General features: G+C 39.6%; 2 protein-coding genes across 5 annotated transcripts in view; one reads left to right on the forward strand and one right to left on the reverse strand.

Annotated features, from left to right (window-relative positions):
- Positions 1–14,649, forward strand: part of Cnot8 (CCR4-NOT transcription complex subunit 8) — a 61,466-nt gene that overhangs the window by 30,703 nt on the left and 16,114 nt on the right. The gene's annotated exons all lie outside the window — the stretch shown is intronic.
- The window catches only part of Gemin5 (gem nuclear organelle associated protein 5), a 52,996-nt gene that overhangs the window by 8,420 nt on the left and 29,927 nt on the right, over positions 1–14,649 (reverse strand). For all 3 annotated transcript variants that reach the window (XM_074057069.1, XM_020169521.2, XM_020169522.2), the window contains exons 21-26: positions 12,347–12,494; positions 9,484–9,603; positions 8,745–8,955; positions 4,430–4,681; positions 2,327–2,489; positions 1,175–1,655 (exon numbers count right to left, since the gene is read on the reverse strand). In XM_074057069.1, coding sequence (XP_073913170.1) covers positions 1,175–1,655; positions 2,327–2,489; positions 4,430–4,681; positions 8,745–8,955; positions 9,484–9,603; positions 12,347–12,494 — 1,375 coding nt within the window. The remainder of the gene's footprint in view (positions 1–1,174; positions 1,656–2,326; positions 2,490–4,429; positions 4,682–8,744; positions 8,956–9,483; positions 9,604–12,346; positions 12,495–14,649) is intronic.

Raw genomic sequence — 14,649 nt, forward strand, 5'->3', positions numbered from 1 at the left:
TTATTTATCTTTTCATGTGCTTACTAACCATTTATTTATCTTTCGGAGAAATGTCTGTTCAAGTCCTTTGCACATTTTTGAACTAGGTTGTTATGGCTGGGTAACTTTTATCTTATAAATACAGAGATCACGAGATGGCAACTTAATTGTGCTGATCAAATTTTTTCAAAATGTAGTATTGTCCCTCATCATTTTCCAAATACTTGAAAACACAGTGAAAACTGTGGACCTTTAGGGGATACGACTGCACAAATGTAGAAGCCCTGGGTCTCTCCTGAGAACAGTTAGGCTAAGCCAGGGCTCCTAATCATAGGGATGTATGGGTGAAAATTTTTCTGGATACTGTCTTATACTTCTCAAAGGGGTCCTGTGATCCAAGGCTAAGAGTCAATGGGTCAGAGAACTTTTTAGCATTTTACTTGTTTTAGAAAGCAGAACTAAAATTGCCTAGAAAAATGACTCAAGTCTCTCATGATTGACTGTATTAGTATTAATTTTATAAGTTTTAATTTTTTAAAGTTAGTATAGCTATGTTTACTGATTGTACTAGTATTTTCTAGGTTCTGTGCTGGAGGCTGTAATCAAGATAAAAGGTACTCAGCATAGTAGCCAAGCAATAGCTGTCAGGCACTACAAACCTCCCAGCAAATCACCTGAGGTGATAGAAATCTAGCTGACTAGTAGTGAGTGGTGATTGGCTCCTGTTCTCCATCTGGTGCCTATTTTCAAAGGAAATGACTAGGAAGTAACAGCATTCCACTATTTGGAATTTTCTCAGTTAAGTGTGAAGTCACATACTAATGTAACTCCATATTTTACATGATTTACTTTTTTGGAGGGGAATTAACTTAGTACACGAGAGTAGGGTACTCCTGTGCTATTATTAATAATATATGTGATTTTGTTTAATTCTCAGAACCACAAAGGCAGAAGTTGGTACCCTTATTTACTGATGAGGAATCTAAAGCCAGAGACATTAAGAGACTTGCCTGAGGTCATTTAGCAAAGCCTGGATTAGTACTCACATCTGATTCAGGTCTATGCCTCAATTCCTACATTTTGCCTCTTCCAAGTGATCTATCTGATCAACATCATCATGTACTTATTTGGACCTAAATACACGAGAATCTAGCAGGGTACACTTCATTCCAGTGGTACCTCCCTCAGTACTTACCACAGACTCTGAGCATTAGGGAGAGCCTCTTCTGCTTCCTGTTTGGGTTCATTCTTATTGGGGCCACTGGCTGTACAGAGTTGACTCTTCTGGTGTTTGCGGATCATTTCTGCTAATGTCTCTTGGACATCAGCAATAGTTCTCTTTGACTTCTGGAGACTGGCGTGCTTTTCTGAAAAGAGCTCCTTACTAGCACTCAGCACTTGCTCACTTTCTTCTGTCAGTATCAAGTCTGATCCTGGAGGCCATCTTGGTTCTGGGTCAGTCTCTTCAGTCCTAGGACTGTCTAATGGCTGGCTCTGCTTGACAAAGGGTGTCCTGTGGCCAGCCCTTACCCAGACACTGGACTCACTGCAAGGCCTGGAGAGTGACCACCAGATTTCATACAATCGCCCATAAATAAAAAAGGCCTCCAAACTTTTAAAAGCTGGTGTGGCAGGGGACTGATGGTCACCCAGTTTGTCTCTTAGGTAGTCACAGCCTAGGAAAAGAATAAAAAGATTTTGGGTTAGGCATTTCTTTATCAACCAAAAATCTGGCTTCCTGTTAAGTAACTTCTTGGTAAGTAACAACTTATTACCCATGAGGCAGACTCCCTCAAAAAGGACAACAGTGTGTTCCATGGAACTACATGCCTTCTAACCATAGCCAGTGGAGCTAAACATTTCCTGGCCTTGGACAATGCTCTCATTACCACAGGTAAGAAGTCAGTCAGATATGATAGAAAAAGTATCCCATCTGTCTTACTGAAGGCTCTAGGGCCGCTTGATTGAGGCATGATCTCACTGTTCTCTAAAAAATAACAATGATTTGGTCCAGTGATTATGTAGCTCAAGGGATGCCTATCTTTTCACTGTGCCTTTCTAATTTTACTAGCTGGTGACTATATTACCATTTCTCTACCTCTTAAACTGTGTGGAAACTGGGTAGGAAGCAGTTAAGATGAGTAGGGCCAGGTAAAAGAAAACAGTAAAGTCATTATGGCTCCCTCTTGGGAGCTAAAGTAAGAGGATTCAAATTTCCTACTAAAATGACACAAATTTGGCCAGTCTCCATCTTTTAATAAGATTGGTACTCTCAGTGCTATACCATTAGTGGCTTCTATGTTGTACATTAATGGGTGTGCTCTAGGTAGAGGTGGGGGTCATTTACCGTCAGGGAGAAAGGCTGAGTAGACTTCCTGCATGATGGTGAAGTTCCCTGAGTCATAGCTCCGGACCACAGCCTGAAGGAGTGCTGTCACAGCCTTGTCCCAGGAGGCCACCTGTTGGCTCAGCACTGCCAAAGTCAAATCATGGCAAATGTGAAGCAGGAGCTGGAGAAAGGGGCCAGAATCTTAGTTAAACACCCTCCTATGGCAGGCACCAAGGACACAAGCACTAAGTGACTGCACTTGGAAACAAGTACACAGAATTTACATTTTAGAAATGTCCTATCTTCTCCACCTATCTTTGTTTCCCCACCTCACATCTGGGTGCACAGCAACCCACACTGTCTGGTGTTAAAGTCTGAGCATGCTAAGAAAATGCCTTGACATTTGCATTTCACTAAAACTAAAAGTCAGGGCTGGGCATGGGGGAGGCTGAGGCAAGAGGATGATTAGATCAAGCAGCCTGGGTTATACAGTGAGTTCCAGGCCAGCCTGGGCTACATAGCAAGACCCTGTTTCAAGGAAAACAAATAAACAAAAACCTTAAAAGTGAGTTTCTGGAACTAAAAGGCGTAATTAAAACAAAACAAAACAAAACAAACCTGGCAATATAGTTAAGATAAAATCAGTTTTAGATACATAGTTTGATAAGTTTTGAAAAACATGTAGTTTGTTTATAACTAACACCAATATCAAGACAAAGCACTTCATGAACCAAAACTATTCCCATGTACTGCTTTTGCTACTTTATATTTTCTAGAAGTCTCATTATAAATGGAACTGTGGAGTACTACAGTCTTTTGGGTCTTGGTACTTTACTGTGTTTCCATAATTCATTGATCTGTGCATCAGAAATTTGTTCCTTTTTACTATTAAATGGTATAGTATTTAATTATATGGATATACCATGGTTGCATATCTATTCAGTTGATTAGCATTTGGGCTATTTCTAGTTGTTGGCTATTGTGGACTAAACTCTTAAAAATGTTTGCGTACAAGTCTTTGTGTGGATACCTGATTTCATTCCTTTTTTCTTTTTTGGTGGCACTGGGGTTTGAGCTCAGGGCCTCACACTTGCTAGGCAGGGGCTAGCTGGCTCTGCCAGTCCGTTTTTTGTGATGGGTTTTTCGAGATAGGATCTCAAGAACTATTTGCCCAGATTTTGAACTGAGATCCTCCTGATCTCTGTCTTCCAAGTAGCTAGGATTATAGGCATGATGAGCAGTCAGCCTAATTTTATTTCTTATAGTGAAATATCTCAGCAGTGGGATTGCTGGGTCACATTTATGAGAAACTGCCAGACTATTTTCCAAGCTGTACACTATTTGAGTAAGTCTTATTATTAAAAAATATAATAAGCTCTCTTTAGATAAACTGAGGTAGACTCACAAGATAGATAAACTGAGGAAGACTCACAAGATATACCTAACAATTAAAATATATCAACCGGGCAAAGTGCTGGTGGCTCACACCTGTAATCCTAGCTACTTGGGAGGCTAAGACTGGGAGAGTCAAAGTTTGAAGCCAGCCTGGGCAAACAGTTCATGAGACCCCCTTCTCCAAAATAATCAGAACAAAAATGGACTGGAAGTATTGCTCAAGTGGTAGAGTGCCTACTTTGCAAGCATGAAACCCTGTGTTCAAACCCCATTCCCAGAAGAACAACAACAAAAAAATCTCAAATCAAAAACCAAAACAACATCAACCTGACCTCTTTGTATCAACATGGGTAATTTCAACCCACCCCATATGGGGTTGGGGACATGGCTCAAGTGGTAGAGTGCCTGCCAAGCAAGCATGAGGCCCTGAGTTCAATCTTCAGTACTGCAGAAAAAAAGCCAACCCAAAAAACTGAAGGTCTTTCATTAGTCTGAAGGGATCTTTCCAGGGTACTTAGGCCTGCTTTAGTCTTTTCTAAAATGCAACTGTATTTTTTTTTGTTTCTCTGTTATACTGACATGGATTATGGAAGTCTTACTTCTTTTTCTTGGTGGTCCTAAGGTTTGAACTCAGGAGCCCATGCTTGATAGCAGGTGCTTTACCACTTGGAGCCACACTGCTTGGAAAACTTACTTCTCAGTGATTTGCTGGTACAGATGGGTTACCTGTTTGGAGGGAGTGTTATTTGTAGCAGATGGGTACTTGATGTTTTGCAGCTTCTGCAGGGCTGTGTGATACTGCTCTGGGGTGTCAAGGCTGAAGATGCTCCTCCACACTGCAGTCACTCTCTGCACGAAGAGCCCTTCAGTGCCTGTAGCCCAAGCGTGGTAAGAAGAGGAGCTTCTGCCTTCTGGAAACTGCTTTTCCTCTAGATACCTGCACAGTAGTTCAAGGACGCAAAATACCAGTCTCTGACCCTGGGATCCAACGACAAAGAGGAGATGTTAAGAGATAGTGCTTGGATTACATGGAGAGTTCTCCCAGTTTTCAAAGCATTCCCCTTTGCATCCTCACAGTGAACTGACTGCCCAATTTGAGCTATGTGTGAGGGAAAAAAAGGCAGGATCTGATAGGCATTTCCAGGTGCCTACCTTTTGTGGAGAATTTTATCCCTGGAGCCTGAGACACCATTTTTTTTTTAATTTAAAAATTTTTATTATCATATTATTGTTCCACTGGGGGAACACTGTGACATTTCCAAAGGTGCTTACACTGTATTTTAGTTAAATTCACCTGCTCCATCATTCTCCTTTATCCCCCTTCTCCTAGTAATTTGAGACTTTTGTAGCTGAGAAGTTTGACTTTTAGCACCTTGCTCTTATCTTATGTCAGTGCTCTTTTAGACATTGTACAATGTTACTCAGTGGCCCCTCTATATTTCATCTCATTTCACTACCATGGGGACTGGCTACTCAAGTATGATATTCACACACAATAAATGAACCAGAGATCAGGAGCATTGTGGGACCCCACAGGCCTGGGCTAAAACTGTTGTTTAGCCCACAGTGGACTTCCTCTTTCTTAAACTTTTGTATTTGTTTATTCACATGTGCATACATTATTTGAGCCATTCCTCTCTCCTGCCCCCTCCTTTTCTACCCTACTCCCCCCCCACTTCCAGGCAGAATCTGTTCTGCCCTTATCTCTAATTTTGTTGAAGAGAAGACATAAGCAGTAATAAGAAAGACAAAGCGTTTTTGCTAGTTGAGATAAGGATAGCTATACAGAGAGATTCCTAGCATTGTTTCCATGTACAAATGTGTTACAACCCAAGTTGATTTATCTCTACCTGACCTTTTCACTAGTTCCTGATCCCCTTCCCATATTGACCTCTGTCACTTTAAGGTTTCTGTATTAGTTCCTTGGCAGTGGGGACATCAAGCACTTTCATGTTTTGGGTTTCTTACCTACTCCCATACCTCCCGTATGTGCTCTCCCCTTAGCATGTGGCTCAAGTCCTACAACATTGCTGCATTTGCCCTAGATCTAAAGTCCACATATGAGGGAGAACATACAATTTTTGGTCTTCTGAGCCTGGCTGACCTCGCTCAGAATGATGTTCTCCAGTTCCATCCATTTACTTGCAAATAATAAGATTTCATTCTTCTTTATGGCTAAGTAACATTCCATTGTGAATAAATACCACATTTTCTTAATCCATTCATCAGTAGTGGGGCATCTTGTCTCTTTTCATAACTTGGCTATTGTAAATAGCACTGCAATAAACATGGGTGTGCATGTGCCCCTGAAGTAACCTGTGTCACATTCCTTTGGGTATATCCCCAAGAGTGGGATTACTGGATCATATGGCAGATCTATGTTTAGATTTTTAAGAAGCCTCCAAATGTTTTTCCAGAGTGGTTGCACTAGCTTGCATTCCCATCAGCAGTGTACAAGTGTTCCTTTTTCCCCCCATCATCACCAACACCTGTTGTTGATGGTGTTTTGATGATGGCTATTCTAACAGGGGTATAGGTGGAATCTAAGTGAGGTTTTGATTTGCATTTCCTTTACGGCTAGAGATGGTGAGCATTTTTTGTCTTTGAATTTCTTCTTTTGATAAAGTTCTGTTTAGTTCACTTGCCCATTTCTTTATTGGTTCATTAATTTTGGGAGAGTTTAGTTTTTTAAGTTCCCTGTATATTCTGGTTTTCAGTCCTTTGTCTGATGTATAGTTGGCAAATATTTTCTCCCACTCTGTGGGTGGTCTCTTCAGCTTAGAGACCATTTCTTTTGTTGTGCACAAGCTTTTTAATTTTATGAAGTCCCATTTGTCCATCCTTTCTCTTAGTTGCTGAGCTGCTGGGGTTCTATTAAGGAGGTCCTTTCCTATACCTATTACTTCCAGAGTATTCCCTGCTCTTTCCTGTACTAACTTCAGAGTTTTGGGTGTGATATTAAGGTCCTTGATCCATTTTGAGTTGATACTAGTACAGGGTGATAAACATGGATCTAGTTTCAGTTTTTTGCTGACAGATAACCACTTTTCCCAGCAACATTTGTTGAAGAGGCTGTCTTTTCTCTACTGTATATTTTTGTCGCGTCAAAAATAAGGTGGGCATAGCTGTGTGGATTCATATCTGGGTCCTCTATTCTGTTCCACTGGTCTTCATGTCTGTTTTTGTGTCAGTACCATGCTGTTTTTATTGCTATTGCAATAAAAACAATATTGCCATTGTGATACCTCCAGCATTGTTCTTTTTGCTGAGTATTGCCTTGGCTATTTGCGGTCTCTTGTGTTTCCAAATGAACTTCAGGGTAGATTTTTCAATCTCTGTGATGAATGTCATTGGGATTTTGATGGGAATTTCATTTAACATGTAGATTGCTTTTGGTAGTAGATCCATTTTTACTATGCTGATTCTACCAATCCATGAGCATGGGAGATCTCTCTACCTTCTGTAGTCTTCCTCGACTGAGACACCATTTTTAATAACACAGAGCCTTTAATTGCAGCTTGGTACTCACTACAATTTAAGTCACATATAGGCCAGCTACCCAAGACTTGTGGCCCAGTTTGAGAAAAGATGAGCTGTGTTCATCTGGTTCTTTCTCCCTCTCCAAACTTCTGAATGAGGAATACAAAAGTAAACATAATGAGCCGAAGGTGCTTGGAGCAGACAAACACCCAACAGAGGCCATGCCCCAGTAGATGTGACAGGGAAATGACTGCAGAACAAAAGCAGAGAAAAGCTCTGGACAATCTTTATTTTTGCTGGGTTTTCAGTTGCCACGAGACGCCTTGTGTTCCCCCTATAATATTTCCTCAGTTAAGCTTGGACAAGTCTCATGTTGTACAATCAAAATAGACCCTATCAGAATATTTAACATAAGGTTTTAAGCTTTTTCACTTTACTAAGAGTGTTGTTTAAGAGAAGAAATGAAATGCTAAAGAAGTATTCTAGAAGGCTTGTTTATGGATAAGAAACTTTCCAGATTTGGTCGTTTTATGAATAATACACCCAGTACTATCTTTTTCAGAATGTACTATTTTTGCCTCCATTTTTTATTTTGCTGTTCCCAGAGAGCACCTCTTCACCTATGCATTTTCCTTGGGCTGTGAATACTCAGCTACGAACTGTCTTTTGGCCTAGTTACTGTGCTAGGAAAGAGAAACTTAAAAAGCTTGTGTCAGTATTTGACAAGCAAAGTCATCTGAAATGGGCCAAATGTGTACACACTTTGGAAACTAGGCAAGAGTGCCAAAGCTTTAAATGCAATCTGAATTCTGATGTGTCCAAAAAAATCAGTGGTGGGGAGTAGGAGAGAGCAAATGTATGTATGAAAATGTGACAACAAAACCCATTATTTTGTACAATTAATATATACTAATAAGAAAGGGAACAGTTAATAATAACAATAAAAATTATTATCCTTAGCAGTGCTGGAGATTGAACACGATAGGCAAGTACTCTACCACTGAACTACATCTCTGGTCCAGTTACTCATTTTTAGCCAGATGGGAATAAATACTTGTTTAAGTAATAAAACATTACTATTTTCCCACAGTTTTATTTTATAGCTTACAGCTGAAGAGGGGTATTATGGACAGACCATCACAATTTTTGTTAGAGGGTGCTAATGTTCTCCCTTCAAGGAAGATGACGCTGATGGCATCAATGCAGAAACACTAGACTGCATCTCAAGAGCTAGGCAAACTCATAAGCAACAGGAATTACTGTGAATGACCACATATCTCTTATATATATATAACTTAGATGGTTTTTTTTCTCCTTTTATTGTTTCTACATTTACTTACATGTGTATACATTGTTTGCGCTACCTCCCATCTCTTATTCTGAATATGGCAACTAACAAGGCAAAGAATTTCAGTGGATAGCATGACCAGGGCTTGCTGAAAACTAAGGATACTTGCCAAATTGGTAATTTGTGCAGCTGGGGTTATTCACTTGGGTTTGACTAGAAAAAGATTTTGAACCCTTTCCTCTTAAACACCAGGATATGAATGAACAGACTGACCTGTAGACTTTCATGCAGCTGCAAGGCTTCCTGGGCCCCCACCCAATTCTTGGCCAGAAGTAGTTCCTGGGCACATCTGAGAGCCAGGGAAGCAGACAACTCTTTTTCTCCTCCAATTGCAGCCAACTCTGCAGCCGTTCTAAGTGATGCTGCGTCTCCCTTTTTGGCCAAAACTTTGGCTGCATCATAAGCTGAAGTAGCCCCTAAATAGCTGTAAAATGAATAAAAACCCAAAACAGAGTCATAAACAGATCTTCTGTTCCCTCTCCAGCAGGCAGAAACACTTTGTTCTGTATACTGCTGCATGTGTCTTCTTGTGGCCCCAGGTGTCCCTATGTCTGGTTGCTCCTATGAAGGCCGAAGCCAGGACAGCCCAGCAGAGTGTAAGAGAGAGGGAATACAAACAGAAATCAATCCCTCTCATTCTCCTTCAATGCCCTTGAATCAGTAAAAAATAATGTTTCTAAATCCTTCAAGTCAACATTTTGATAGTATCACTAGAAAAAAAGTGTAATTTCTTAGTCTGCTACTGAGACTTCTTGAATGGTTAAAGTGATTTATAAAAGTACTGAGGAGCTAGAACCTGGTAAGATCTATGAAGCTGGATTTAATATACACATCTTTTAAAATTTTCTAGCTATTTTACATCTATTCCCAAGCTTAGTACTTTTGTTCTTGTCCTGTTCTTCCTGGCTAAGGCCCTTTTATGTTTGGGAGCACTGTATTGCTCTCTGCTTACCATTTGGCTGCTATGGCATAATGGCCGTCTCTTTCTAAGATGGTTCCCCAGCTGAGGTACAGGTCCTTCAAGACTGGGTCTTCTGGGCGCAGCCGAGCCTTGGCAACTGCAATAGCTTCTCTAAAGGCAAGAACAGATACTTTAGCAAATTTGAAATGGCTCCTCTATAAGAGGCCCTAAGAGGGGTTGCAAGACAGGACAAACTGTCCCTTTTATGTTGTCTGTCTCATTCTAACTTCCTAAAAAAACCCTGCCTCTCTACTACACAGGCAAATTAAAATCATGCTCCATTTCATTCTTCACCAGATCAACAGTTCTTAAAGTGTGGTCTATGGATCCTCAGGGTCAAAACTATTTTCATAATAATGCCAGGGTTAACTTGCCTTTTAAAACTGTATTTACATTTGCACTGATTGTTCAACAGCAATAGTGGGTAAGACTGCTGACATTTAAGCAAGAAAGCAAGAATTAAGTACGTTAGCCAGCACATGCCTGTAATCCTAGCACTTGGGAGGGTGATGCTGGAGGATGACAATTGGAAGCCAGTCTGGGCTATATGGTGAAGCTCTATCTCAAAAAAAATTATCAAGGTAGTGGCCCTAATTTATATTAAAAAAAAAATTAAATCCTTCAGGCCAACATCTTAATATTCTATGTGACAAAATGGCAAGTACATTCTGTGTTCTCTCTTGCATTCCAAAGTATGATGGTTGTTACTAGGAAAACTTGTATGAATGAACTGTAAGCTGAACTAGCTGCTTTCTTCATGGAATCTCATTTCTTTTTTTAAAAAAAAAAAACTCAGTTATTTAGTGTTCAATACTTGACAGACATCTTCTCAAAAATGAACAAAGTAAGCCTGTTACTTCATGGAAAATATCCAACAATATTTTGCCAATAATAAAGCTGACTTTTCTGGGTCAGGTTCAATCCTCAGTACCATAAAACAAAAACAAAAACACCTCAAATCAACAAAAAATCCTAAACCAAGCCAAATAAAAAAACTCTACTAAGAAGGAAACTTTTAGAAAACTTGTATCTGCCACTGGGAGTTTGATGGCTTTTCAAAAGTTAACAACTTTTATGATGAGACTATCAGTGATATTAAGGAACATGGGTTTTTTTTTTTTTTTTTGATATTTTATAATGAAAAGTGTCAGCATTTGGAAGATCTATACTATTCAGTGAACTAATATTTTCCAAATGGCATGTAAGTTTTGAGTTGGAGCCAATAAAAACTCATAGGTGGAATAAAAGTGATCTAAAGAGGGCAGTATTTAATAATTAAAAAACAATGTTTAATATTTACTTTGAACTCTTACTTCTAGCTATAATGGAGTAAAGGGACTAGACTTTTCCTCATACCTAAAGCTACAAAACTATACAAAATATGTATGAAACAATTTTTTTTTCTTCAGCTTAGGGTTTGGTGCTTGCCAGGCAGGCATTCTACCACGGGAACTATACTTCCAGTCCTGAAGCAAATGTTTTTAGATTTGAGACAACAGGCAGTACAGAACTGTCGTCCTGGGGAGATGACATGTGAGTCCTCTCATGACACTGGCTTTCTGCTTAAAGCCGCTTTTCTAAGTGCAGCCACAGCAGTCTCCAAGTTGAAGAGAGATGGAATGACTGGAATTTGAGGAGTAGGAAACTAGAAAGGAAGAAGCTGTCCAGAGAAAGATTGCTAGCATTCTGCTTAGAGATCCTATTGAGTCTCTGGTTAAATTCAAAGCCTTGGAAATAGAGGAAACTCTTTAAGGCTAAACAAAGAATAATGAGGGAACTATAAAATGCATAATTCTCAGACCTTACTCAGAGTTTGGAAACATCTTTATTTGTTTTGTTGAATGCACAGGCATCCAATAAAGACACCAAAAAGCAGGAAGGCCAAACTAATTCCACAATATGGAATTCTCTAAGCCTCCCCTAATGAAGTTTAAAAAACAAGTCATGAAAAGTTCAAGGTCACCCGCAAGGAACGTTATTACTTGACAAAATATTATTCAATACAAAAGGAAAGCTATAAAACTTAAACAAGATAAGCAAAAAGAAAATCTCACCAAACTACACCATACCAATTATTGAAAATTAGTGGAGAAAGTCCTAAAAACAGAAAGAAAAGAACAGAAAACAAAACAACCCCTCCTATCAGTTCCTACATAACAAAGACAAAAAGTGCTGGAGCTGGGTGTGGTGAGCACATGCCTGTAGTTCAAGCACTGGGGAAACTGAGGCAGGAGAATCATGAGTTCAAGACCAACCAGGCCTTGAGACAACAGGAAAAAAAAGTCAAGTAAAAAATTGTAAAAGAGAACATACAGTATCTTTGGAACACTGAAAGACAAAAACTTCCATCTAGAATTCTGTACCTAGCGAAAAGATTCTTTAAAAATGAAGGTGAAATCAATAGACTTTTATAGACAGACAACAGTTCAGTGTGTCACCAGAACATACTAGAAAACAAAAATGTTGAGTTTTTTCAAGTGAAGGAATTGGTAGTAACTGGAGAATCTGAGCTACATAAAAGAATGAGAAGTGCTAGAAATAATAAGCAGATGAGTAAATACACAAAAATGCTTAAAATTATTAAGTATTAAAAAGATGACTGTCTAAAGCAAAAATACTAAGGTTAACATGGAGGTACAACAAGTGTAACATGTTAAATATATGACAATAGCAAAAGGAATGGGAAGAATGAAAGAAGCATAGTGCATACAAGAAGCAGAACAGTATTATTTGAAAGTAAACTGATAAATTAAAATGCTCACCATAAACTCTAAAGCAACCATTACAAAACAGGCTGGGCAGAAAAATTTACATTATGTCCCAACCAGTGGCTCAAATCTTGGACCATACAAACCTGTAAAAGTGGTTTGACTTGAGGAGCTCCACAGCTTCATACACTTTGTGGATGGAAAGGAGATGGGAGGCAGCCTTGACATGCTGATCCTGGAAACATAGCTGTTTCACAAAGGCCTCTACAGCCCACAGCCACACATTGTAGCCAGCTGAAAAAATGAAAGATAATGGTTTAAGAAAGAAAGGGGGTTGGGGGTGGGAGGGAAGCAGGTACACTTGGGTTAAATGTCTTGCCAGGAGCCAGTGGTGCCTAAGCTGTAATCCTAGCTACTTAGGAAGCTGAGATAAGGAGGACTGCAGTTCAAGGTCTATCCAGGCAAATAGTTTGAGAGGCCCCATCTCCAAAATAACTAGAACAAAAGTACACTGGAGGTGTGGCTCAAATGGTAGAGTGCCTCCTTTGCAAGCACAAAACCCTGAGTTCAAACCCACTCCCACTAAAAAACAATATAAAAAAATTTTTCATAGTTACTGCATTACACAGAGCACTTAGCTACTAATTCAACTGCCATTGTAGATCATCTGTTTTGCTTACCCCATACCAGCATTCTGAAACATAAATTGTTTCTTTGACTATATCCTACAAAAGAGTAAAAAGTTCAAAAGATCTGAAAAAGTATGAAATCAGTAAAATTGTCACCCTTTTTGGGGCAGGGGTGACAGCAACCAGAAGGGAGTGTAAGGTAAACTTACAGAATGTTGGAAATGTTATGTTTCTTGACCTGGGTGCTGTTGTACATGATGTATATTGTTTGGAAATTCATTGTACACTCGTGCTCATTCTTTCTCTGTGTAGCATCCTTGAATAAAAAGCTACAGAACAGGACATGGCATAAAAGGTTTCCTTATTGTCTTGGTACCTTCCAGCCACACTTTGCTCAAATTCTTTTCCTTCTAGGTAGCCATGATTATCAGTTTCTTTTGGAACCTTTGAAAATAGTTTATCAATATACAACCACAGTATTGTGTAAATACAAGCAAGCATTAAATATTCTGCTGTGCACCAACACTATGAATCTCTTCACTTTCTATACTCTGGCGCTCCACTCTGTGCCAGAATACAATGTACAGAGCTACCTCATCTTTTGGTATATATAGGAGTTTCCACTGTGTGAATATACATGATTTAACCAGTCTCCCCCGCTTTTTTTTTGGTGGTACTGGGGTTTGAACTTTGTGCTTGCTAGGCAACCATACCTCCAGCCCTTTTTGCTCTGGTTATTTGAGATAGGATGTTGCTTTTTCCCTGGGCCAGCCTGGACTTCGATCTTCTATTTTATGCTTCTTGCTGTAGCTGGGATTATAGGTGCATGCTCTCATGTCCACCTTTTTTTCCCAGGGGGGTCTTGTGAACTTTTTTTTTTTTTTTTTTTGCCCAGAATGGCATGGAATTGTGATCTTCCTGATCTCAGTCTTCAAGACTTATAGGCTTATAGGTATAAGCCACTACCGGTGCCTGGCTTAACCATTCTCTTATTGATAAGATATAGAGGTTTTTGCAATCTTATGCTATTACATATACAGTTAGATAAATTCCTATAATTAGAACCACTGAGCCAAAAGTTACAGCCATGCTAAAATTCATGACATGGTCAAATTGTCCTCCAGAGGTTCAGTCTCCAGTGTGGCAGTGTGAAAGTGAAAAGTGTTGGAATTTTTTTGTGGTATTGGGGTTTGAGTTCAGGGGCCACTTGCTTGCTAGGCAGGTGTTCTACCATTTGAGTCATGCCACAAGCCCAAAAAGTGTTGTAGACTTTTAAGAGTAGGGGCCTAGTGGAAGGTAATTAGGTCACAGGGCGGGGGTAGGGAGGGTGTGCACCTGAAAAAGATTCATGTTCATCTTGTGGAGTGGACTACTTCCTAGGAGAGTGAATTTTTATTGAAAAAAAAAAAAAAAGCTGGGGGTGTAGCTCAGTGGTAGTATGTACTTAACAGTCATTATGCCCTAGGTTCAATCTGCAGTACCTCCCAAGGTCCTCAAAAAGTTAGCTTGGACTTCCCTGGTGTCTGGCTTCTTCTGTGTTTTCTATTTTGTCTGCACTCCTACCACTGTGATGCTATTGATCAGGAGGCTCTTGTCAGAGCTGAGCAGGTGCTGGCACTATGCTCATGAACCTTGAGAACTATTAGCTGAACAAACCCCCTTAGAAAGTACTCAGCTTCAAGGCAGTCTGTTTAATTACACAGAATGGAAGAATACATCAGCAATTATATTTTTGCCACTAAAGTATGTGCATTTTTATAGGGGGTTGGGCTGATGTATTAGTTAAGTCTATTGCTCCACAGAATTAGCTTTGTATTTAA

The sequence above is a fragment of the Castor canadensis genome, chromosome 16 (genome assembly GCF_047511655.1).
Source record: "Castor canadensis chromosome 16, mCasCan1.hap1v2, whole genome shotgun sequence".
NCBI classification, from domain to species: domain Eukaryota; kingdom Metazoa; phylum Chordata; class Mammalia; order Rodentia; family Castoridae; genus Castor; species Castor canadensis.